Genomic DNA, 25000 nt, shown 5'->3' with positions numbered 1-25000 from the left:
CCTCACAGTTCCAGGGTAGAAAAGAGTGCTTGTGGTCACTCATAGACCAGAGCACAGACCAGGAGAGGAGTAAACACCTCTCCATAGATCATACCACCTTGGAAGAACTGAAAACTTATAGGTCCCTAGAAGTATCTCTGAAAACAGCTATACAAAACCCCTGAAGCTTGGGACAGTACACCCTCCATACTGGAAGCAGATGCCTGCCTTAACAAAGAGTTAAAAAGTCAAGAAATAGGCTGGCAAAATGAGCAAACAACAGAAAAAACCTCAGACTATAGAATCTTACTTTGACAACAAGGAAGTTCAAAACACACACTCAGAGGAAGACAACAAAATCAAAGCTCCTACATCCAAAGTCTCCAAGAAAAATGTGAATTGGTCTCAGGCCATGGAAGAGCTCAAAAAGGATTTTGAAAATCAAGGAAGAGAAGTAGAGGAAAAATTGGGAAGAGAAATGAGAGTGATGTAAGAAAATCATGAACAGCAAGTCAACAGCTTATTAAAGGGGACCCCCCCAAAACAAAATACTGAAGAAAAAAAGTGAAAAAGAGATTGCAGAAAGTAAAATAGATAATTCTGATCCCATGAAATTAAAAAAGGTTTTTGCAAACAAAACTGAAGCAGCCAAAATTAGAAGGAAAACAGGAAACTGGAGAAAAAAATTATGGCAACTTTCTTGATAAAGGTCTCATTTTTTTCTCTTTTCTTTCTTTATTTTTAACATTAATTTTTAAAGATTTTCCAAAGTCTTTCTCTTTCTCTGCTCCTTGAGAAGGGAAGCAGAGTGGAACTGTGAGAATAGGGTGGAATAATGCAGGAAACTATCTGCCTCTTCCAAATTCTCCCACAAATAACTTAAAATAATACCTCAAAATAAATTTTAGAGTGGCAGAAATAATTAAAAGTCAGAATAAAGCAGGTCACATAACCTGACTTGCCTCAGTTTCCTCATCTGTAAAATGAGCTTGAGAGGCAAATGGCAAACCATTGCAGTATCTTTACCAAGAAAACCCCAAATGGAATTACAAAGAGTCAGACATAACTGAAAGTGACTGAACAGCAGCAACTCTTTCCAGCACACCAAGTTGCCTCTGGTCTCTTTGAGGCAATAACTAAAGTATCATAATTGTTACATTTGGAGTTTTAAAGTACTGACTTCTCTATCACTAGAGTTCTTCAATAGAAGCCTGGAAAACTACTCCTTGGGGAAGTTTTAAATGGAGGAAATAAACTCTGAGAACTTATCCAACTCCTTACAGTCTTAGTGTGAATGGGTCTACTTTTTACTAAAAACCATGGATGCCATCTTTTTGTGTATATGCTGGGCTTTTTGGATGGACCATTGCATCTCATTAGGGAAGCCTTCCCTAACAGACTCTGAGCAGCCTCAACAAACAGGGAAGGACAATAGATTCTATCATTGCTCTGACAAGCTAATTTGAAGAATGGCCTTCTGGCATAAATAAAAATAAACTTCAGACACTGCTTTTCAATCAGGGGGATTATCCTAAATGTTTTATAATAGAAGGCATGAAATATGTATTAGAGAAACCATGTTTTCCCATTCCAAGTCTCCTCATTCAATTTGCACTGGTTGGATACTTGTGTAAATCTGGTTTTTTCCTGTCTATCACTATTATTTGTGATTTTCAAACAGTGTTAGTAAGTGCTGTTAGGACATTACTAATGCTCCAATGCTCCTGTATAGGACCATGGGCTATTGCCTTTTAATATGCAGTCTGATAACTGCAGTAAAAGTACATTAAATGGTGATTTCAAACATAGTACGCAGCTTCTTTTTCTCTCTTCTTCCTTCCTCCCTCTCTTCCTTCCTTCCTCCCTCCCTTCCTCACCCCCTCTCTTTCTCCTTTCTCTCTCCCTCTTCCCTCCCTCCTTTCCTTCCTTGTTTCCTTTCTTCCTCTCTTCCTCTCTCCCCTCTTTCATTCTTCTGTCTTCACTCACCCTCCTCTCCTCCTTCCTTCCTTTTCCTGTCCATCTCTTTCTTCTTCTGTCTCTCCTCTTCTTCTTTTCTTCCTCCCTCCCTCCTTTTCTCCTTCTCTCCCTCTTTCTCCCTCTCTTCCCTCCTCCCTCCCTTCATTCCTCCTTACCTCCCTCATTCTTATATTCCTTCCTCCCTCCTTTCTTGCTTTTTTATTATCCCTCCCTCCTTCTGGGAAGTCCCTGAAAAAGATTTTCCAGCCACGTATCTAGGAGAGAGGAAGAAGAGAAGGAAGTAATGGAAGTTTTAGGACCAATTTCTCTCTACCCTCCCCCTTCTTTTATTGACATCACAAAGACCATGGGATTGTTGTGTCATCCCAAAGCACCCAGTCCTTCAGCATTGAGCCAAAATGCCTTTGGCCTCCTAGAAGTGGAATAGGAGGTGAAATGTGACAATTATTCCTTTCACCCTCTCAGCTTTGAATGTTGCCGCATATTTTACAAAAAAAAAATTGAAGCCATTTGCCGTGAGCTCCCTTTTTCTCCTGCTTCCTCATCTGATATTATTCAGATGCCTTTTGCCACTAACTCCTTCATACCTGTCTCACATGAAGAAGTGGCCTTATTCTTTTCCAACGTCAACCCCTCTACCTTCACAAACAATCTAATTCTATCAGGTTTCTTCCAACAGACTGCCCCCCTCTGTCATCCCCACATTATCACTTATTTTCAAGCTCTCCCTGTCTCCTTGCCTGTTGCTATAAACATGCCTATGTTCCCCCTATCTTGAAAAAGCCTTCACTTAATCCTTCTATCCCTTCTAATTATCATCGTATAGTTCTTTCATTTGTGGCTAAACTCCTTGAAAAGGCCATCTACGATGGGTACCTTCACTTTTGCTTCTCCTGCTCACTTTTTGCAATCCAGCTTCTGCCCTCATCATTCCATCAAAATTCATCTCTCCAAAGTTAATACTGATCTCTTGATTGCTAAATTCAATGGCCTTTTCTCAATCTTCCTCCACCTCTCTGCAACCTATGACATGTTGATTACCCTCTCCTCCTTGATACTCTTCTCTCTAGATTTTCAGAACACTATTCTCTCTTGCTTCTCTTCCTACACATAGATCTCTCCTCAGTATACTTTGCTGGATCCTCATCTAGATCACATCTTCTAACCAAAGGTGTCCCTCAAGGTCCTGTCCTTGGCTTTCTTCTCCTTCTGTACTACTTCACTTGGTGATCTCATCAACTCTCAGATTACCATCTCTATGCTCATGCAAGCAGTGACTAAAGCCATGAAATGAAAAGACACTTGCTCATTGGAAAGAGGGCTATGGCAGATCTGAACAGCATACTAAAAAACAGAGACATCACCTTGCCAACAAAGGTCTGTATAGTCAAAGCTATGATTTTTCCAGAAGCAATGTATGGCTGTGAGAATTGTACTATAAGGAAAACTGAGTGCCACAAAATCAATGCTTTTGATTGTGATGCCGAAGAAGACTTTTGAGTCCCTTGGACAGCAAGGAGATCAAATCAGTCAATACTTAAAGACATTAATTCAGGCTATTCACTGGAAGGGCAAATATTGAAGCTGAAGCTTAAATAGTTTGGCCACATTATGAGAAGAAAAGACTCACTGGAAAAGATCCTGATGTTGGGAAAGATTGAAGGCAAAAGGAGAAGGGGACAGCAGAGAGTGAGATGGATAAATAGTATTATGGGAAGCAATTAACATGAACTTGGATAGACTTCAATGGATAGTACAAGATAGAAAGGCCTGGCATGCTGTGGTCCATGGAGTTATGAAGAGTTGGAAGTGACTGAAAAACTGAACAACAACAACACTGATGATTCTTATATCTAATTACCCTACCTCAACCTCTCTATTGACCTCCAATCTTGCATGTCCAATTGGTCTTCAGACATTCCAATCTGGATATAGAGTAGACGTCTTAAACTCAACATGTCCAAGATGGAACGCCTTATCTTTCCCTCTAGACCCTACCTACCTTCCTAACTTCTCAGCTACTGTCAAGGACACCACCTGGTGTCTCTTCATAATCTGGGTGTCATCCTCACTATCTCTCAATACCCCCACCCCCATATCCAATCTGTTGCCAAGGCCTGTCACTTTCACCTTTGAAACATATCTTGAATATGCTCCATTTTTTCCTCTGATATTGCTACCATCATGGGGCAGGTCCTCATCACCTCACACTTGGACTATTGAAATAGCCTGATGCATCTGCCTGCTTCAAGTCTCTCCCTACTCCATCCAATCTATCCTCCATTTATTTAGTCACCAGAGTGATTCTCCTAAAGTGCAGGTACAACTATGTTGACCTCCCTAAATAAATTCTATCGCCCTATAGCTTCCCAGATCAAATACAAAATCTTCTGTTTGTCTTTCAAAGACCTTTGTAACCTAGGCCCCACCCCACCCTTCCAGTCTTCTTATGCCACATGCTCTTTGATCCAGTGATCTTTGTTGTTCCTTAAAAAAGACACTTCATCCCTTGGCTCTGGACACTTTCTCTGGCTGTCCCCCATGCCTAGAATGCTCTAACTTCTCACCTCCATGTACTGACTTCCCGGGATTCCTTCAAGTTTCAAATAAAATCCTATTTTCTACAGGAAGCCTTTCCCAATCCTTCTTAATTCTACTGCTTTTCCTCTTTTAATTATTTCCTATTTATCCTATATTTAGCTTGTTTATATATATTCGTTTGCTTGTTGTCTCCCCTATGAGATTGTGAGCTCCTTGAGGTCAGGGAATGCCTTTTGTCTCTTTTTGTATAGTACTTATTACAGTGCCTAGCACATAAGAAGCCCTTAATTGACTGAGTTTAGTCAGGAGTAGGAGTTTAGCAAGAGCTTATTGACTAACTGGTATCTCTTGCTTCAGCTTTGTTTGCTTGCTTGTTTGTTTTCCCATAAAACAGTGTGATTAAACTAGAAAATTTCTGAGGTTCCTTAGCTCTCCAAAGATCATCCAGCCCAGCCTCCTCATTTTAGTAGTAAGGCAACTAACTATTAATGTGGCTGACTGGGAGGATCGAACTTGATATAATAGTTGACATTTCTATAGTGTCTAGCAGTTTGCATACATTATCTCGTTTGATCCTCTAAACTACTCATGTGAGATGGGCACCATAGATATTATTATCCCCATTTTACAGGTAAGGAAGCTCAGAGAAATGAAGTGATTTGCCTACAGTCACAGAACTAGTAAAGCATCAAGAGACAGGCTATGAACCCAGGTCTTCCTGATTTTAGAGCAAGCACACAATACATTCTAACATTCTTCAACTCACGAGGGCATGGACAGGATTCATCCATCTAACATGTGCCTTCTGTTGGCATAGATAACCTTTTCTAATAAATAGTCAAGCCTAAGCATACTAGAACCTTGGATAAGATCTTGAACATTTTTATTCTGGGAAGGAGAATATAAATGAGAATTAAGAAGCTCAGCTAGGAAATTTGATCCTTTAGGTAAACAGCTGGTATCCACTTTTGTCTCATTGACAAGGGCCTTCAAGCTTCTTTGAGTGATGAGATTAAACCAGGTGGGAGAGAAGCTTACTGGAGGTGACTCAGGAATCATTCTCCAATAGGGGTTCCCAGACCGGGATCTGTAAACTTACAAAAAAAATTGATAAATGGATTTCCATATAATTGGTTTCCTTTGTAATTCTATGTATTTTATTTCATGCATTTCAAAATTTTACTCTGAGTAAAGATTCATAAGCTTTGCTAAACTGCTAAAGAGATCCATGACACAAAAAAGGGTTAGAATCCATGCTCCAGAAGAGCCTTTACTCTCCAGAACATCCTTAAACACTGTCTTCAGAGCTGCTTCCCCAATTCTTACTCACATTGGAAGGAAGAAAGGAAAAAAGCATTTATAAAGGGCTGTGTGTCAGGCACTTTACAAATGTTATTTAATTTTCATAACTACTCTAGGAGGTAAGTGCTATTATTATCCCCATTTTAGGTATTAGGAAATTAGGAAGACTAAAGTAGACAGAGGTTGTGACTTGCCCAGAGTCACACAGCTAGTATGTATCTGAGGCTCGATTTGAACTTGGCATTCTATCTACTCTGCCACTCAGGTGCCTAGAGAGTAATTATTACATCTTTTTTCAGGACATAATGGGTGACCCTGAGGGCTTGGGTTTTTTTTTTTAATATTGTTCCTTGTTAGCTCCCAATGATGTATTCTCCATTTACTATCATCCTACAGATTCAATTACTTTCAGGAAAAATGTTGTGATTTTTTCCCCAAGGGTCATTGAAGAGGCGAGTTGGTTGCTTTTGTTTTGTTTTTCTAACTAATGTGTAAACAGTTGTGTACAAAACAGTTGGTACAAAAGTGTACTACCAAAGTATGGCGCACATTCTCCCACAAGTACACACAAGCACATAGGAAGAGTTAGGTCAAAGTTATAAATGAATGACAATGATGGTGAGGCACATATGTAGAAAGTATGTGTGGCAATGTGGTATCTTACAGATCTTGGTTACTGCAAGTCTTTTTCTTCCTGCATAGAGTTCTCCATGTACACGCTGATGGTAAATCCAATTCTTCTGACCTTCACCTTTCAAAGTTCACAAAGCTGTTCTTCAGTCAAAGGGAATTGGGAGGAGGGAAAACTCAATCCTCCTCCCAAGAGCAACTGCTTCATCCGCCACTTGTAATCTCTAATGAAATGCTTGATTCTCAACTGACTTGCTGTAATCTACGTTGGGTCCAGAGGTGTATATAATTCTTTCAGCCAGTCCCAATATATTTCCTGTGTGGAATCTGATTTCATCCAGTGATCAAAGTGCTTCACCACTCTTAATGGATTAGGACTTTTTCACACTTAGCTTACACTTTCGATTGATTGATTGGTTTAAAAGAGATGTCTAGGACTTCACATCTTGTTTACACTTTTGATTAATCCAGAAGCATGTCTAAACCTTCTGCAATTACATTAATTGGAGTAGGGGTGCAGAACACACCTCCATACATATTAATATGTTACCAATCCAGTGTCCTACATCAGAAATAAAGTAGGCGCCTTGCAAAGCGAGGGATCATACATAATCAGGGAAAAGCAGCCTCAACCTGGGAATCTGTCTTCATCTCCCACCAATGTTTTCGAGGCTGGTTGTTACTAAATGTTTACCTTGTGCAGGAAACTAGGGAGATGAGACAATGGCCTGAGTCAGAAAGATGAAGGACTCCAAAAAGGCCACAAGCACTTGGTTCTAGCGAGAGAGCTCACTTTACTAGGTGCGTCCCTAATCCAGAACAGAAGTGGGTGGGAGGGGGAAGAGACACCTATTAACTTTCACCGCTAGGTGGGGATAGCGCCCCAATATACTGCCGTGGCTGCTACGGTTGGGGAGGGGGGTAAGAGTGGGGTGGGCAGCGGAGGCTTTGCAACCTCCACAAGAGGACACAATGCAGACTAGGCTTAGCGCAGCGCCTGGGCCAGATACCCAGGAGTGAGCAGAGCGGTAGTGTCAAGAGTACCTGGGACCAAACAGGCAACTTCTTTGGAGCAATGGGAGCATCCAGCCAGGCCCCAAAACTGCGAGGACGGAATGCGCATCGGGACGCAAGGGGAGCCAGCCTCTAGCCCGGGGCAGAGCGGGGAAGGAAGCCAGCAGGTGGACTGCAGTAGCTCACAGGGACTGGCATCGAGGTGTTGGGGTGGCATCTGAGATGAGGGAGCCCGAGGCGGGAAGACTGATAGCACTTTAGCATAGCCTCGGGGTCCTGTATTGGAGTCCTTGAAGGGAGAAGCGTGGTCTGTAGGGAGCCTGGGTGTGCGCAGCGCTTGGTTAGCTACACCCCGCTCCGCCCCCTCCCCTGCCAGCTCTCACCCCACCCCCACCCCTGACCCCCTTGCTCGGACTGCCGTCTTCCCCAGTTGGGGACGGCTCTCCACTCTGGGAGTGTAGGGAAGAGCGGGGCCTGCAGAGCCTGGAACCCCACAGTGACCACGTGATCCTGGGAACTTGGACTTGGGGGCGGCAGGTAGGAGCGGGGTTCGTTTCCTCTTGCTCTTCCGCACCTTGGAACAGAACCTGGGATAGGGTTCCCACTTCCCTTGTGTGTGTGTCTCTGGCTGTTTTTGGAAGCAAGTTCGAACGATGATCACAGTCAATTCCGATGGGAAAATAATGGTCAGAAGATGTCTGGTCACCTTGAGACCCTTTAGGTAAAGTTCTTTAACGACCATCTCTTGGAGGGTTTGTAAAGGGACGTGGGTTGGATGGGGAAAGGATGATTTCTGTCCCTCTGACTGTGGGTGGGGGTGTGTGATCCAATTAATCTAACTCCGGAGGGGCCAATGGATATAGAGTGATAGACTAAGGTAACCAGGCAGGTTTTAGGGTCCTGCAAGGGTGGAGTGGAGGTGGGGAGGTGGGAGGCAAAAGACAACGGTGGAGTTCTGTCCGAGCATGCAGACAATGCCGAAGGCTAGATGTGTGTGTGTGTGTGTGTGTGTGTGTGTGTGTGTGTGTGTGTGTACACTCGTTGAGGCTTTGGTCCAGAAGGAAGGGACCGAAAGCTCCACTAAGGTGGTAGCTGGCTTTGGGGTTTTTGAGAGAGAGTCTGCCTAGATCGGCCTAATCCTTTCCCCTCCATAGGCTATGCAGTCTGTCACTGGCCTTTGCCTTCAGTCCATAAAGTTACCTCGATTCTGTGCACAGCGAAGGAGTCCGTTCTCCAGGCTGCACCCTTCTCCTTTTGTGTTCTCCCTCCCTTTCCCATCACCACATCTTTTCGTCTAATCAAATTCGCTTCTCCTAATTTCCAGTCAGTTTCTGGGTCCCTCGCATTGGGCTGAGGTAGGAGTGTGCTGAGACTGGAATATTGGGAATGGTAGTCTTTTTCCAATGGGAGATTCTCCAGTTTGGGGCTTCAGAAATTGTGGGAGACCAACTGCTCACTTCCCACTTGACCCTGCATTATGAAAATGGCAAGGTGGTCTGAGGACGCACAAGGCTAGTAGAGCAGACTAAGGTCCATGAGATAGCTGAGCACAGGGTCAGGGGGCAGAGCTCTGGGGGTTAAAGGGAATGGAGGCCTTAGCCCAAAAGCGGAGAGTAGGAAAGTCCAGACACCATCTCCCCTCCTCCTTCCCTCAGCTTTGCTCTGGGGATGTGGGTTTAGGTTCCTGTCACTTCTGGGTTGTTCTCTGCTCCAGCATTTGCTTGTCCCCATTTGTATCAACAGATTAGTTTCTTTCAGGTAGGCCAGCATTATTCCTGAGCAAGAAGGTTTATAGACTGTGCTGGGACCTCCTGGGAGTTCACAGAGCCAGGTTTGGGGGTGGGTGCAAAGACTGGATTGGAATTGAATCTGTATCCACGAGCGCAGCTGCAAGAACACAAGGGATGGTGTGGGAGAGAGGGAAAGAGAAAGAAGACCAATACTGGAGAGTGGACTGGGGTAACATGAAGGGGCTTCAGAACAGGGCCATGGTGGACACAGCAACAGGTTATAGAGCTTGGGAACCTAGGGAGGGCAAAAGGCCTGTGCAGAGAGAAGTTATAGCCCAACCCAGGTATGAGGATTATATGATGGGATTGGCTGCAAGCCAAGCCCTTTCGCTGTCATCTCACCTTATATCCAATAGGCTCAGGAGACCCCTTGTGGAGCTATATTTGGAGGATATTGCCCCATGGCCCCCTCCCTCTTCACTCAGCTGGATCTCCCTCCATCTTGGCAAGGCAGAACTCAAGACGGCTGAATTCAGTGGCCTCACACCAGCTGTTTGGTGAGGTTCACAGGCAGCCTCTGGGACAAGAAAGCAGGTTTCTGAAAAGGAAGGAGAGTAGAGGAGTGCCTGAGGTTCTGTTACTCTAGAGAGATGCTAGGAGATAGAAGAGGTGGGAGGGTGTCTCTGAGACTAGATTCATAGGATCACAGAATGTTAGAGCTGGAGGGGATCTTAAGGATCACTCCATTCAATTCTTTAATTTTACCGAAGAGGAAACTGAGGCTGAAAGAGATGAAGCAGCATCCAACTAACATGCCGCAAATTAGTAGGGCATGAAACAGAGTCCTGAGCTTTTTGTCCTTGGGAGGATATCCTCCAGTTCCCTGTCTTTCGGGAACCTTGGGAGGTCACTAAGCCTCCTGCCTCTTTTCCATTGTCGTAAGAATTAGAGACCTCTTCTCTTTTCTGCTATAAACTACAGATGAGGCCAATGTCCTAGATTGATGAAACTGGATGCATTGGATAAGGTATTCTAAGAAGCCAGAGACAGAAAGCTGTGACAGTCCTTCAGGACCACGGAGAGCTTCCAGGTTCTTTCCAGGCAAAAGCTGCTGAAGACTTAGCCTCATAGTTCACCAGCAAATGAATGAATGTATTTAAATGGTGGGGCGGGGGGGGGGGGGGGGGCGGGGAGAGGGAGTGGAGAGAGAGACAGAGACAGAGAAACAGAGACACAGAGGGAGACAGTGAGACAGAGAGACATAGAAACAAGGAGAGAGAGAGAGAGAGAGAGAGAGAGAGAGAGAGAGAGAGAGAGAAGTTATTCCTTGAGTTTCCTCTCTTTTTTTTTTGCTTCCTCTCCTCTTTTTTTCTCCTCCCATTCCTTCTCACATCTTTCTGATGTCATATCCCACTATTTCCTCCTTCACTCCATGATAGTAACATGTTTCTTCTCCTTGTTGAGGAAACCCCTACTACATGTACTCAATCCTATCTCCTACCATATACTCAACCAAATTTTCTCCACTATTGTTCTCACTCTCTTTTTAATGTTAAATCTGTCCTTATCTATTGGTTCCTTCTCTGGTTTTTTGTTTTGTTTTGTTTTTACAAATATGTGTATCTCCCTCATATTTAAAATCCTTATCATATCCTGTTATTCCTGACAACTATTAGGCAATATCTCTCTTACCCTTCTCAGTTAAACTTCTTGAAAGTACTGTCTACAAACTTGAACTATTACAGTAACTTCCTAATTGGTCTCTTTGACTCACCTCTCTAATTCATCCTCCACTCAAGCTGCTGATATGATTTTCCTAAAGCTTATCTGACCATGTTACTCCACTACTCAATAAACTCCAGTGACTACTTATTACCTGTAAGGTAAATTATAAAGTATTTTATTTGGCATTTAAAGTTCTTTATGACCTGACCTCTTCCTAGCTTTCTAATTTTTTTCCATTCCACTACTCTCCACAAAATCGACAATCCAACCATTCTGGCCTACTTACCATTCCTCAAACATGACACTTCATGTCCAGTCACTTTTTTCCATGCCTGGAATACTCTCCCTCCCAACCTCCAACTCTTAGAATCGCTTTAAGACTCAGATCAAGCACCACCTTCTAGAGGAGGCAAGATGTGGGGAAATAAGAAACTCTTTTAAGTGTGTGTGTTGGAGTTAGGGTGGGGGACAAAGGAGATGAAAGGTGAGGAAATGCTATACCCTTGTATAATCCTATAAAATTTCTAGCTCTGAGAAATAGCCCAATCTGATGAAGGTATTATTTCAGCCTTTAAAAAAATTATGGCTATATAGACAGAGACAATAGGGTCCAACTCTAGCTAGAGTTCAAATAAATCACTCATTGCTCCCCACCTTTCCATGTGTTTGTGTATATAGTTCTAGATAGCTATAATTAGTTGCGTACTTGTTTGCACACTTCTATGCACACATACTTACATTTCTCTAAAGATACATATATGTTCTACCTTCCCAAGGGCAAGAACCATTTCTCCTTCCATCTTTCCCCTCATCCTTCCTGCCAGTGTACATAGGAAGATTTCCTTAATACAGTTCAATTAATGTCACTAATTAATTTGCACAAGTGGCATTTTAGTTTTAGGGTATGAGGTGAATATACATTTCTGTATGGGTTGAGGGTCAACAATATCCATGTGAATGAGAATCAGATTTGGGTTTCTTCCTCCCAAATCACTGGTCATTGTCTGGGGAGACACTCTCAACTGATTCTAATAATATCCTGTATTCCCATGGGGTTTTACAGTTTAAAATACTTCCTTGCAACAATTCTTTGAGGTAAGTGTCTAAGCACTATTATCCCCATTTTATTGATAAGGAAACTGAGGCTTATAGGGGTGACTTGTTGCATAACTAGAAAGCGTCAGAGTCAGAATTTGGGAATGAAATATAGACCCACAAACAACACATTCAATTTTCTCTTCAATATATCAATTTTCCTATCAAAATATCTAGCATCACATAGTAAGTCAGAGACCCTGTTGGCCTTTGGACTCTGAGGTCACTAGTGATATCATATAGGAAGATATTTCATTTCAGACATGAAATTTCAAGTGATCTAAATTGGGAAACTGATGTAACCACTGGAACTTTGCTGAGATACCAGCATGGGAGATTACTAAAAATCCTTAAATGTACCAGTTTGCTTGTCTGGTTGGCTGAATTAAAGACTCCTCCTCCCTCCTCCTTGAAAAGCAAGGTATCATTGAAACTGCAATGACAACAACAGAGATTTTTTAAATTTAAACTCACATGTTTCGTTGTTTTTCAGTCGTGTCCAACTCTTTGTGACCAAAATGGACAAGGGGAGCGAAGGGTGTTTTCTGTGAGTTGGTTTAGTGTGCAGTGAAGCTACTGCTTCTTCTATACATCATTCATGGTACAGTTCCCTAGGTCAGATGATAAAGTGGGGTGGTCTAGCCTGGAGGGAAGGTGGGCCCTGGGAGAGGGAGTTGAGAGCCTAGAGTTTGGGAAGAAGAGGAGTGTGTTGGCACTGACTGAGGTATGATAGTCCTGACTCTTCTTAGAGATCATCAGTACAACAATATATGAAAAATACTTTGTAAACCTTAGAACAATATCAATGTATGGTATTAGGGTATTAAAAGCGAGTACTAAAACCCAGGTCTCATCCTCTGGTGGTCTTTCTGAAATGTCACAGCTGCCTTCTATCTATCTGGTAAATATGTGGAGCTTAGGTCTCTACTGTGTTCAGATCTACTATGAATCCTAGGGCAGAGCTTCATGGCTAATGGGCCCCTTTGCTTTGCCCTGTCCCCTCAACCCCATTCCCTTGCAGGCTGTTTGTTCTGGGAATCGGTTTCTTCACACTCTGCTTCCTGATGACATCCCTGGGAGGCCAATTCTCTGCCAGACGCTTGGGAGATTCACCTTTTACTGTCCACACAGAAGGTACCTTGGGCAAGGAACCTTTGGTAGGGGGAGGAGGGATAGGATATGGGTGAATGTGCTTGTTGGGGGATAGATGAGAGTGTTCCTGAAAATACAGGCCTGGTAGTGCCTTTGCTTTCCCTCAGAGAGGGGCTATACATAGACCTGCATGGAGTATGTGGGGTATCCCGGCCCATGGGTGGGAACTTCTGGGGATAGGGGTTGGTGGGTTGAAGCTGCATGAGCAATGTGTGTGAGTCCAACTTGCATGCTGCTTCTGTTTGAGCGATGAAATTCTCTAAATATTTTCTGCCCTGTATTCCTATATTAAGGGACTTCACAATTCTGCAAAGAATAACGATTTGCTCTTTGCAGAATAAAACACAATGCTTTGCACTTAGTAGACATTTAATAAATATTTGCTCAATTACATTGAATTGAAAAGCATTTGCTGCAATGTCCTTTAAACACAGCTTATCTCTGTAACTCTATAAACCCTTGTGATTTTTGCTCATCTCAGGATGAGGCTTTGGCTCCTCTTGAGGGCAAAGAGCAGATCTGTCCAGGGACTAGTTTTTCTGACTGACCTCCCTGATAAATTTCCCCTCTTTTCTCTGTAGTCTAGCTTCTAAGGTGATCTGGATGATCTTCTCTGATAGCTTAGGAAATGTTCTTCTTGACAAGATACCATCTCATAAGGCTCATAGTACTATGGAATGTCAGAGCTAGATGGGTCCTCAGAGATCATATGGTCCAACTGCCTCATTTGACAGAGGAAGAAACTGAGACTTGACCAGGAGAAGTTAGTCAACAAGCATTTATTAAGTGCCTACTATGTTCCAGGCACTGTGCTAACTGTGGAAGTGGCTTTTCCAAGGTCGTAAACCTGGTTAATGTCAGGGTTGGTTTCCCGGTTCATAGTTCTTTGTTGTTTCTACTAAACCATAGTGCTGAATAAGAGCAGAGGAAATGATGGATTATACTGCGCAGCATGGCTCCCTGGTTCATTCTAATTTTTTTGGAGAGTTTTGTTTCTTGGGTTAGGTTTACCACCTTCTGTTTTAAGCTATTAATTCTTCCAATTTTCTCCTTCGGAGTCCAAATTTTACTTATAATTTAATTTTTTTACCTTTTACTTCATTTATTCCAAGTACTCTTGCAGTTCTTGTGTGGCCAAGCCATTGAAAAAAATGTGAGACTCATAGTTGCTGTGGAGTTATTTTCTCCTAGGTTTTCTTTTTAGGCGATTCTTTATATTTACAAATAGAAATTACAAGGTCTTTACATTCTTCCTAGTGTTTGGTGTCTTTCTTTTACCCATACCTCCTGACTCAGTTCTTGATTTGGGACTTTGTGACATGGTAAGGCTCTGCCTGCTCCCAAATTCTTGGATGGAGTGGTCAGGTCCTGTTTGTCCCTGACCTCGCTTTCCTTGGTTCTTGCCACTGGCTTCCTTTGTGCTTTCCTTAGTGTGTTTATACTTGGAGTTCTTGCAGGCTTCAATGTGCCCTGTCAGAGATTTTTGGTTGGCTGATCCTGATGAGGGTACTGGATGGTCTTCTCTTCCCCCTGGGGATTCCTTGCTAAGGGCATTGGGTAGTTTCTTTCTTTTGGTGCTTCCCCAGAGAACTAGGTCATCTTCTTTTATCCTCTGGAGTTTACACAGTCAGGCTCCTGCATGATCTGTTTCTGCTTAGGACTGCCCAGTCAGAGCTCTGCTGATTCTTTCCCACCTAGTGTTCCCCCATAGGCCTTCCTTGATCAGAATTCTCAGTGGTTTCTGTTTTCCATGATCTTTCTTTTTTTTGCTTGATTGGTTTTTTTCATTTTTTTATTCTGAACTTAGCACACATTAAACAAAATGAACATTTCTATAAACACTATTGAAGAGAAAAGTTTGCATGAAACTGTGAATCTTTATTATCTGTCAGCACACATTTATTAAGCTCTTACTATTTGCCCGGCAACATGCTAAGCAATAGGGATGCAAAGAAAGGCAAAAGAGTCCCTAACTTCAAGAAACTCACTTTTTTGGGGGTGGGAGATAATAGATAAACTATTAAGTACATACTAGTTATATATAGGGTAAAGTGGAGATAATCTCAGAGGGAAGTCATTAACATTAAAGAAGCTTCTTGCAAAAGGTGGGTTTTAGTTGAGACTTCCTCCCTCCAGGGAAGCTAAGATGTGGAGATGAGGAGGAAGAAAATTCTAGGTTTGGGGGACAGTAAGTGAAAATGTATGAAGTCAGGAGATGTAGTATCTTGTGCAAGGACCAGCAAGGAGGCCAGTGCCATGGGATCATATAGCATGTACAAAGGAGTAAGGTATAAGAATACTGATAAGGTAGGAGAGGGCCAGGCTATAAGGAGCTTTAAAAGCCAAGCAAAGGATTTTATATTTGTTCCTGGAATTAGTAGAAAGTTTTTGGAGTTTATTGAATGGGGTGGCAGATAACATGGTCAGATCTGAACTTTAGGAAGATTTCTTTAGTAGTTGAATGGAGGGTGGATAGGAGTGGGAAGAGAGTTGAGGAAGGAAGATCAACTAGAAGGTTATTGCCATAATCTAGATGTGAAGTGTTGAGGTCTTGCATCAGGGTGGTAGCAGTATCAGAATTAAGAAAGAAGTATAGATGCTGTGAAAGCAGCATCAGTAGGATTTCACAACAAACTGGATATGGGTGAGAGAGTGAGAAATTGAGGATGACACCTAGACTGTGAGCCTAGGTTACTGGGAGGGGGTTAGTTCCCTTTACAGTAATAAGGAAATTAGGAAGAGGGGAGAGTTTTGGGCAAAAGACAAGTTCAGTTTTGAACATGCTGAGTTGCACATGTTTATAGACATCCAGTTGGAAATGTCCAATAAGTAGTTAGAGATATGAGATTGGAAGTTAGGAGGGAGGTTAGGGCTGGAAAAATCTTAAACTCATTAACATAGCTATAATAATCGAATCCATGGGGGCTGATGAAAATATCAAATAAGTTAAAATGGAGGGAGAAAAGAAGAGGACCCAAGAAAGAGACTTGGGAATCTCTAAGATTAATGGGAAAGACCTGAAAGAAGATCCAGCAAAGTAGACTGAGGAGTTTTTAGAGAGAGAAGAGAGTATCAAGAAGAGGATGATCAACAGTTTCAGAGGCTGCAAAGAGGTTGAGAAGGATGAGGACTGAGAAAAGGCCATTAGATCTGGCAATTAGGAAATCAGTGGTGGGTAATTTTAGAGAGAGCAGTTTCAGTTGAATGAAGAGGCCAGAAGCAAGACTGCAGAGTTAGGAAGAGAATGAGAAATGAAAGAAAACCAATTGTAGGTGGTTTTCTCAAGGACTTTAGCCACAAAACAGAGGAGGAATATAGGACAATATCTCGCCATGATAGATAGAGCAAGAGAGGGTGTTTTTTGAGGATGTTTGTAGGCAACAGGGGAGTGGCTAGTAGACAGGGAAAAATTAAAGATAAGTGAGCTTGTGTAGCGTTTGCTTTTCTTTTCAAGAATGTAATAATATAATATATCCATTATACTATTTGTTGTTGTTTAGTCATGTGCAACTCTTTAAGACCTTATGGACCATACTGCCCATGGGGTTTTCTTGGTAAAGATACTGGTGTGGTTTGCCATTTTCTTCTCCAGTGGATTAAAGCAATCCTTGCTTTAATTAAGGCAGTGGTTAACTGACTTGTCCAGGTTCATGCAGCTAGTAAATGTCTGAGTCCAAATTTGAACTCAGGAAGATGAGTCTTTCTGACTTCAGGCCCAGCACACTATCCACTGCACCACCTAGCTGCTCATTATACTATATCATTATGTGAAAACTTCTTATTCATATGTTATATATATTTATATGTATACACACATCTATATCAACATGTAATTGTCAAAGCTGTCCAACTTTCTGCATTTCCTTCTGGCTTCCTTCTGTTCTCTTTTCTTTTTTGGGATGGAAAAGGACTCTATCCTTATCTCCCTCTTATTCTTCCACTCCCTACAATTTCTTTAAAAAGAAAAAAAATCCTTGTAACAAAAATGCATAATCAAGCAAAAAAATCTTACATTCAAATATCTGTCTCGTTCTTCATCTTCAGTCCATCACCTCTCTGTCAGGAGGTGAGTAGCACCCTTCACCATCAGTCCTCTAGAATCATGGTTAGTCATTGTTCTGAGTGGTACTGCTGGGTAAAAACCACCAGTTAAATAATTCTGGGGCACAATTCCAAGTTGCTTTCTGGCATGGTTGTACTGATAACAGAGTTTCACCAACAGTGCATTAATGTGCTTATTTTCCTACAGCCCCTCCAAATTTTTTTTCATATGTGCCCATGCCTGGTGTGAAGTAGAACCTCAAAGTTGCTTTAATTTGAATTTCTTTAAATTCTAGTGATTTGGAGGATTTTTTCATATGCTTTTTGATAGAGTGGAGTTCTTCCTTTAAGAGCCATCTATTCATATCCTTTGACACTTTATCTATTGAGGAACATTTCCTGTCCTAATAAATTTGATTCCATTCCATTGGAGAAACTTTCTGCAAAGATTTCCCCCCGTTAACCATTTCTCTTCTATTTATAACTGCATTGGTTTTGTTTGTGTGAAACCTCTTTAATTTTATGTAATCAAAATTGTCCATTTTATCTCCTGTGATTGATCCTCTCTATCTCTTGTTTGGTCATGAACATTTCTCCTATTTTTATTTCCAAAAGGTAATTTCTTCTTTGCTCCTCTAATTTATGATATGAACTTTTGTATCTAAGTCATGTATCCCATTTGGAATTTATCTTGCTGTGTGGTGTGAGATTGTTTATTGTCTATCAGACTGCTTTCCAGTTTTCCCAGCAATTTTTGTCAAATAATGAGTCTTTACCCCAGTAGATGGGATATTTGGATTTATAATACATTGTGCTACATTCATTTGTTTCTGTGTTGTATACCTAATTGGTTCTGCCTATCAACTTTAAAATTTTTAAACAGTACCAAATAGTTTTGATGAATACTGCTTTGGAGTATGGTTTGAAATATGATATTGGTAGGACCAATTGCTTCCTAAATTTTTTCATTACCTCCCTTGGGATTTTTTCTCTTTTGTTCCTCAAGATGAATTCTATTATTATTTTTTCTAGCTCTATGAAGTAATGCTTTGAAAGTTTGATTGGTATGACACTGAATAATTAAATTGATTTAGGTGGTATTATCATTTTCATTATATTGGCTTGGCCCAATTACTTAGATTTGTCTTCATTTCTGTAAAGTATTATAGTACCTGTATGTGTCTTGGTAGGTATACTCCTAAATATTTCACATATTCTCTAGTTATTTTGAATGGAACTTCTTTTTCTTTTGGTGGATTTTTGTTGGAAACACACAGAAATGCTATTGTAGGCTTATTTTATATCACACAACTTTGATGAAGTTAATGTTTCAATTAATTTTTTTAATTGACCCTCTATGGTTCTTTAAGTAAACCACGTAATTATCTGCTAAAGGCAATAATGTTGTTTCTTCTTTGTATATATGTTTTCCCTCAATTTCTTTTTCTTATCTTATTGGTATAGCTGGCATTTCTAGAATTATATCAAATAGTGGTGAAAATGGACATCATTTTTGTTCAGTCATGTCTGACTTTTCTTGACCTTTTGGACCATAGCACTCCAAGCCTTTCTCTCCTCCACTATCTCTAGAAGTCTGTCCAAGCTCATGTTTTTTGCTCTATGCCACCATCTATCCATCTCATCCTCTGCCATGTCCTTCTCCTTTTGTTTTCAATCTTTCCCAACATTAGTGTCTTTTCCAATGAGTTCTGCTTTCTCATTATGTGGCCAAAGTATTCAAGTTTCTTCAGCATCAATATTTGACTGTTCAGTGAATAGTCTGAATTAATGCCTTTAAGTATTGAGTGATTTGATCTCATTGCTGTTCAAGGAACTCTCAAAAGTCTTCTCCACCACTACAATTCAAAAGTGTCAATTCTGCAGTATTCAGCTTTCCTTATAGTCTAACTCTCACAGCCATACATTGCTAAGTGGGAAATCCATAGCTTTGACTATACAAACCTTTGTTGGCCAGGTGATGTCTCTGCTTTTTAGTATCCTTGCTTTGCCCTTTGTCTTATTGGAAGACCTATTGTGATTTTACATTATAAATAAACCTAGATCTTGGTTTTAGATAAATATTATTACATTAAAGAAAGGTCCATTTCTTCATATGCTTTTAAGCTTTTTTTAAACAGAAATCGGTATTATAGTTTATCAAAAGCTTTTTCTGTATCTACTGATATAATCCTGTGATTTTTATTGTTTTTTATTTGTTAAAAACTAAAGTTATAAATATGATCTATTATTTTTATAGTTTTCATAATATTCAAGCAACCCTACATTCCTGGTATCAATCCATCCTGGCATAGTGTATAATCTTTTTTTTGTCACAGGCATTTTTATTAACAGACCATTAGAAAAATAATCATGGTAGAGACCTTTAGTTCATTCTTCTAATAAGCCTGTTTATCTGGTCTTCCCTGTTACCAGCATCTCCACCTTCCACAAAATGTGTAGTCTTTTTCTTCATTCCGCCTCGTGGAGAAGATAATTTGAAGGGCCACAGGAAGTTGTTGGCAGCTTTGAAGTGCTTGCCAACAGTGTAGATCTCATGGATCAAATCCTCCATGCAGATAATTCCATATTTACCAAGAGATTTTGCAATAAGGGCATTATCCGTCAGGGCAATCCTCTGTTTCTTGATCTTGCCATAACCACGTTTGTAAATCAAGTCATTCACAGACTTCAGGTTTGGGTAACCCCATGCAATGTATGGTTCCACAATCCTCAGCATGTTACTAGAAGCCTTGTTAAGTTTAACAAAAGTGCCACTGAAGATTTGGCGAAGACGAAGAAGTTGCAATACTTTTCGGACCTTTGGGCTAACACCATTGATACCTCTGATTCTGATCACAAAAGCTAACTTGGGTTCAGCAGGTACATAGTAGTTGCCAGCTTTGCGTGCCATTCTAGCCAGCCGGATTTCACTCCTGTACATCTGTCTGTACTCCTTATGGTAGGCTTTAGCTTTTTCGTAGATAACTTTTCTCCGTATTTTACAGAGCTTTTTAATAGCCATCTTCTTCAAGCGTTTGGCCTTCAGTATTGCAAAAGCCTTTTGCTTTTTCAGAAAGGATTCTGGAACGGATAGTAGCTTCTTCTTTTCTTCTATGCCCGCCATGATTCTGGCTGGAAAAAGAGCATGTATAATCTTTTTGATATGTTGCTATAGCCTTTTTGCTAATGTTTTATTTAAAAATTTTCTATCACTATTCATAAGGGATATTGGTCTATAGTTTTATTTCTCTGGCTTGCCCCCCTCCATTTCCTTCCTTTTGTGGCATTGTTGTTGCCTGAAGAATCCTCAGCATACCCCACCAGATTAAAACGTAATTGAGAAATGTTTAATAAAATAAAAATATAATGTGACAGATGTTGTTAATTTGTGGTTTTCTAAATGAATATGCTTCTCCTTTCTATTTGTTTGACACCACTGCCTTGCAGAACTGTTGTAAAGATCAAGTGAGAAGGTATAGAAAAACTTCCTCTACCAGTTCAGGTTGGTACCTTCTCTGTAGCTTGAACAGCTAACATACAGTCTTAGAGAGCTGCCTAGAGCACTGAGAGGTTAAATTGCTTTCCAAGATTCACATATTAAACCTAAGTCTTCTGGACTCAGAAGTCATCTCTCTATGCACTATGCTGGGTTGCCTGTCAAGTCCTAGATAAAGGATTTTTTAAAAACCATGTAAGCATGCCAAGGTTTCTTTTTCAAGACTTTAACATTTTGTCATTTTGAACTTCAAAACCATCAGCAAAAATGAGCATTTACATATGGAAAGAATAAAAAAGAGAGAACTGCATATGAAACTGTGAATTTCTATTATGTATAGCTTATTTTTTAAAGTACATAATAAATAAGCACTTGTTCCAAAGTTGTCCTGCTTGTCTATGTCTCTCTATGAACTTAATTCTATCTTTTAAACATTTAAAAAATGTTTCATTGATACTTTTTTATTTCTGTTCTTTTTTATTTGGTGTCACAATTGTCAGCCTCACCTTCCTCCTCAATTTTCCAGCCATCCCTGAAAAAAATCCTTCTCTTACAACAAATAAGTATAGTCGAGCAAGACAAGGCCACACATTGCACAAGTGAAAATGAAAGCATGTTTTATCATTGTTCGTTGCATTGATCAGAGCTCATAAATTATTAAAAGTTGCTTTTCTTAACAATGTTGTAGTAACTCTACTCACTTTGCTCTGAGTGGTTCAGTTGTCGTTCAGTTGTTTCCAACTCTTCATGACCCCATTTGGGGTTTTCTTGGCAGAGATACTGGAATGGTTTGCCGTTTCCTTCTCCAGCTCATTTTACTGATAAAGAAACTGAGACAAATAGAGTTACATGACTTGCCCAGGGTCACACAGCTGGTAAGTGTCTGAGGCCAGATTTGGACTCAAGAAGATGTGTCTTCCTGTCTCCAAACACCACACTCTACCCACTGCACCCCCAACTGCCCCTCACTCTCTATTAGTTCATCCAAATCTTTTCAGATTTCTCTGATTCTCTCCTTTTAATCTTTTCTTACATCTTTACATCTTTTTTTTGCCCTTCCTTCTAAAATACCCTCCACTCTCTCCCTGTGCCTGCCTGTTTCCATGTCAAGTTAATTGTATTTCTACACCAAATTTCTTTGCGTATGTATTTGTATGTGTATTTTGGTTCAAATAGACATTCATGTGATCTCCCTGTACTCTTTCCTCCACTTCTGTGTACTTTTCTTCTCACACACCTAATTAAGAGAAAATCTAAATTCCCCCTTCTTTCTTCCTCATTTCTTCCCCAGTGTATTTCCTTCGCCCTCCTTTCACTTTCCTCACTTAAGACAACCAAAATTGAACAAAACCACCAGCTTGCCCTGTGTTCATCTTATTTAATTCCCTCTGTGACCCTTGAAAACATTTGGATTCTCCCCCATTAGAATGTAAGCATTTCATAGTTGTTTAGCTCTTTCCAGTTGTTCAGATGTCATTCAACATTCAGCATTTCTCAAACATTTACTATGTGCCAGGCAGTGTGCAAAGAGGGTACAAAGAAAGGCAAAAACAACTTGCTGCCATCGAGGAGCTCCTGTTCTATTGGGGGAGAATGTATGTATCTTTCTAGTTTTCTCTTTATTCCTGTGTTTGCTTTTCAAAATTTCAACTCCCCTCTAATCTTTTCATCAGAATGCTTGGAAAAAAATCTCCTTTAAAGGTCCACTTTAGTCCCTGTAGAACTGTACTCAGTCTCTCAAGGTAAATCATTCTTGATATTCAACCTTTATCATTAGCCTTTTAGAATGCTGCTTTATGAGATCTTTATAGCTGGGAGTTGCCAAGTGTTGTGTAATTATGATTGTAGTTCCTTGGTATTTAAAACTCTTTTTAAAAATCTCTTTTAAAAATCATTGCAAATTCTCTTCTTCCCTCCAGCCCCTATCCCACCCATTGAGAAGGCAAACAATATATCAATTATTAGGTATTTGAACTCTTGCTTTCTGGCTGCTTATAGTGTTTTTCCTTTTACCTGGAAATTCTGAATTTTGGCTGTGACATGCTTGGAAGCTTTCAACATCAGGTTTCTTTCAAGAAGTGACTAGTAGATTATTTTTCCATTTTCATTTTGATTTCTGGTTCTCATAGATCTAGGCAGGTTTCATTTATGATTTCTTTTCTTAAAAATCTATTTTTTCTTTGCTTTTGAGCATTCTTTTTTAATATTCTGAGATTGAAATTCTTTCTCTTCCGCCAACCCCTCCCCCACCGATTGAGAAGGCAAACAATATGATGTCAATTATACATGTGGAATCATACAAGATATATTTCCATGTTAGCCACGAAAAAAAAATACAAGAAAAATAAAGTGAAAAAATTACACTTCAGTTTGCACTCAGAATTCATCAGTTCTCCAATGAGTAACATTTTTCATCATGAGTTTTTTGGAATTGTCTTGCATCATTGTATTGATCAGAGTGGCTAAGGCGTTCACAGTTGATCATCGTTACAAGAGTGCTGTTACTGTGTACAAGGTTCTCTTGGTTCTCTGCCCATTTGACTTTGTATCAATTTATAGAAGTTTTCCTAGGTTTTTCTGAAACCACCTCCTCATCATTCCTTATAGCACAATAGTATTCCATCACAATCATATACCACAATTTCTTCAGCCATTCCCCAATTGATAGGTATCCCCTCAACTTCCAGTTCTTTGCCACCACGAAAAGACTTTCTATATCATTTATGATTTCTTGAAACATAGTTTCCAAGTGGCTTTTTTTGAGGAGGTTGGTCATGGTTTTCAGGGAGTATAATTCTTAAATTGTCTTTCCGAAGTCTTTTTTCTAAGTCAGTTTTTGATAGCAGATATCTTATTTTCTTTTTTTCAATATTTTTCAATATTTTTACTTTGTTTTAGTATTTATTTCTTTTTTGTTTCAGAATTAGTGAATTGTTTGCTCCGTTCTATTTTTCAGGGTGCTACCTGGGTAAGGTTTTCCACCCTCTGTTCTAAACTATTTATTCTTCTAATTTTTTTTCCTTCAGAGATCTTATTTCATTTTTTAATCTCTTGATTTATTTCAGATACTCGTATAGTCCCTGTGATTGGGCTTTTTATCTTTTTTCTTTCCCTAATATTTGGCTTATAGTTGTTATGGCCTTATGCAAAATACTGTTGGCATTCAAGCCCAACTCTCAAGTCCCCTGTCGGAATACTCCAGGCTTCCAACTCCCCTGAAATAGAGCACTGCTAGACTCAGGTGCCCCTGGTCAGAACACTGAGAAACTTTGGGTCTACAGGCATACCTCAGAGATATTGCAGGTTTGGTTCCAGACCACCACAATAAAGCAAATAATGCAATAAAGTGAGTCCCATGGATTTTTTTTGTTTCCCAGTACATGTAAAAGTCATGTTTACACTATATTGTAGTCTATTAAGTGTGCAATAGTATGTCTAAAAAGCCAATATACATACCTTAATTAAAAATACTTTATTGCTAAAAAAAAATGCTAACCATTATCTGATCCTTCAGTGAGTCATAATGACCTTTTTGCTGGTGGAAGGTCTTGCCTCAGTGTTGATGACTGCAATCACGGTGGTGGTGGTTGAAGACAGGGGTGGCAATTTCCTAAAATAAGACAACAATGAAGTTTGATGCATCTGTTGACTCTTCTTTACACAAAAGATTTTTTTGTAGCAAGTGATGCTGTTTAACAGCATTTTACCCACAGTAGAGCTTCTTTCAAAATTGGAGTCAATCCTCTCATACCCTGCCACTGCTTTATCAACTAAGTTTATGTAATATCTTTCAATGCTGTTGTGTCTCAGGGAATGGGGAGGCCAGACAAGAGGGAGAGAAATGGGGAACAGCTGGCCATTGAAGCAGTTAGAACACACGCAACATTTATTGATTAAGTTTGCCATCTTATCTGGGCATGGTTTGTGGCACCCCAAAACAATTGCAATAATAATATCAAAGGTCATTGATCACAGATCATCATAACAAGTATAATAATAGTGAAAAAAAATGTGAAATGTGACACAGAAACAAGATGTGAGCACCTGCTATTGGAAAAATGGCGCTAATAGACTTACTTGATACAAGGTTGCCACAAACCTTCAATCTGAAAAAAAAGAAACAAAAACCACAATATCTATGAAGCACAATAAAATGAGATATGCCTTGTATTTACCTGAGCCTTTACTGTCTTCCCTGCTAGGATCCTTCTCCAAATGTCCAAAGTCTTCTAGTTGCCTTTTTGTATAGACCTAGAATAGATTAACGTGATTAACTAATTAATAGATGAAAATGATTATTCTTCTTTCTCATTTGCTA

At 40.2% G+C, this 25000-nt stretch overlaps 2 protein-coding genes across 2 annotated transcripts in view; one reads left to right on the top strand and one right to left on the bottom strand.

Annotated features, from left to right (window-relative positions):
• Positions 1-8096: 8096 nt before the first annotated feature.
• Positions 8097-25000, top strand: part of MGAT5B (alpha-1,6-mannosylglycoprotein 6-beta-N-acetylglucosaminyltransferase B) — a 137858-nt gene continuing 120954 nt past the window's right edge. The window contains exons 1-2 of the mRNA XM_036757192.1: positions 8097-8164; positions 13015-13127. Coding sequence (XP_036613087.1) covers positions 8097-8164; positions 13015-13127 — 181 coding nt within the window. The remainder of the gene's footprint in view (positions 8165-13014; positions 13128-25000) is intronic.
• LOC118848339 (60S ribosomal protein L7-like) lies at positions 19525-20322 on the bottom strand. Its single transcript, XM_036757191.1, has one exon. The coding sequence runs from the start codon at positions 20308-20310 to the stop codon at positions 19570-19572; it is 741 nt and encodes a 246-aa protein (XP_036613086.1). The 5' UTR covers positions 20311-20322; the 3' UTR covers positions 19525-19569.

The sequence above is a fragment of the Trichosurus vulpecula genome, chromosome 4 (genome assembly GCF_011100635.1).
Source record: "Trichosurus vulpecula isolate mTriVul1 chromosome 4, mTriVul1.pri, whole genome shotgun sequence".
In the NCBI taxonomy this organism is placed as follows: Eukaryota; Metazoa; Chordata; class Mammalia; order Diprotodontia; family Phalangeridae; genus Trichosurus; species Trichosurus vulpecula.
The sequence above is the reverse complement of the archived record's forward strand: the minus strand, read 5'-3'. Positions and strand labels throughout refer to the sequence as shown.

Coding starts and splice junctions, on each gene's coding strand:
- LOC118848339 (XM_036757191.1), bottom strand. CDS start 20,310: ATGGCGGGCATAGAAGAAAAGAAGAAGCTACTATCCGTTCCAGAATCC.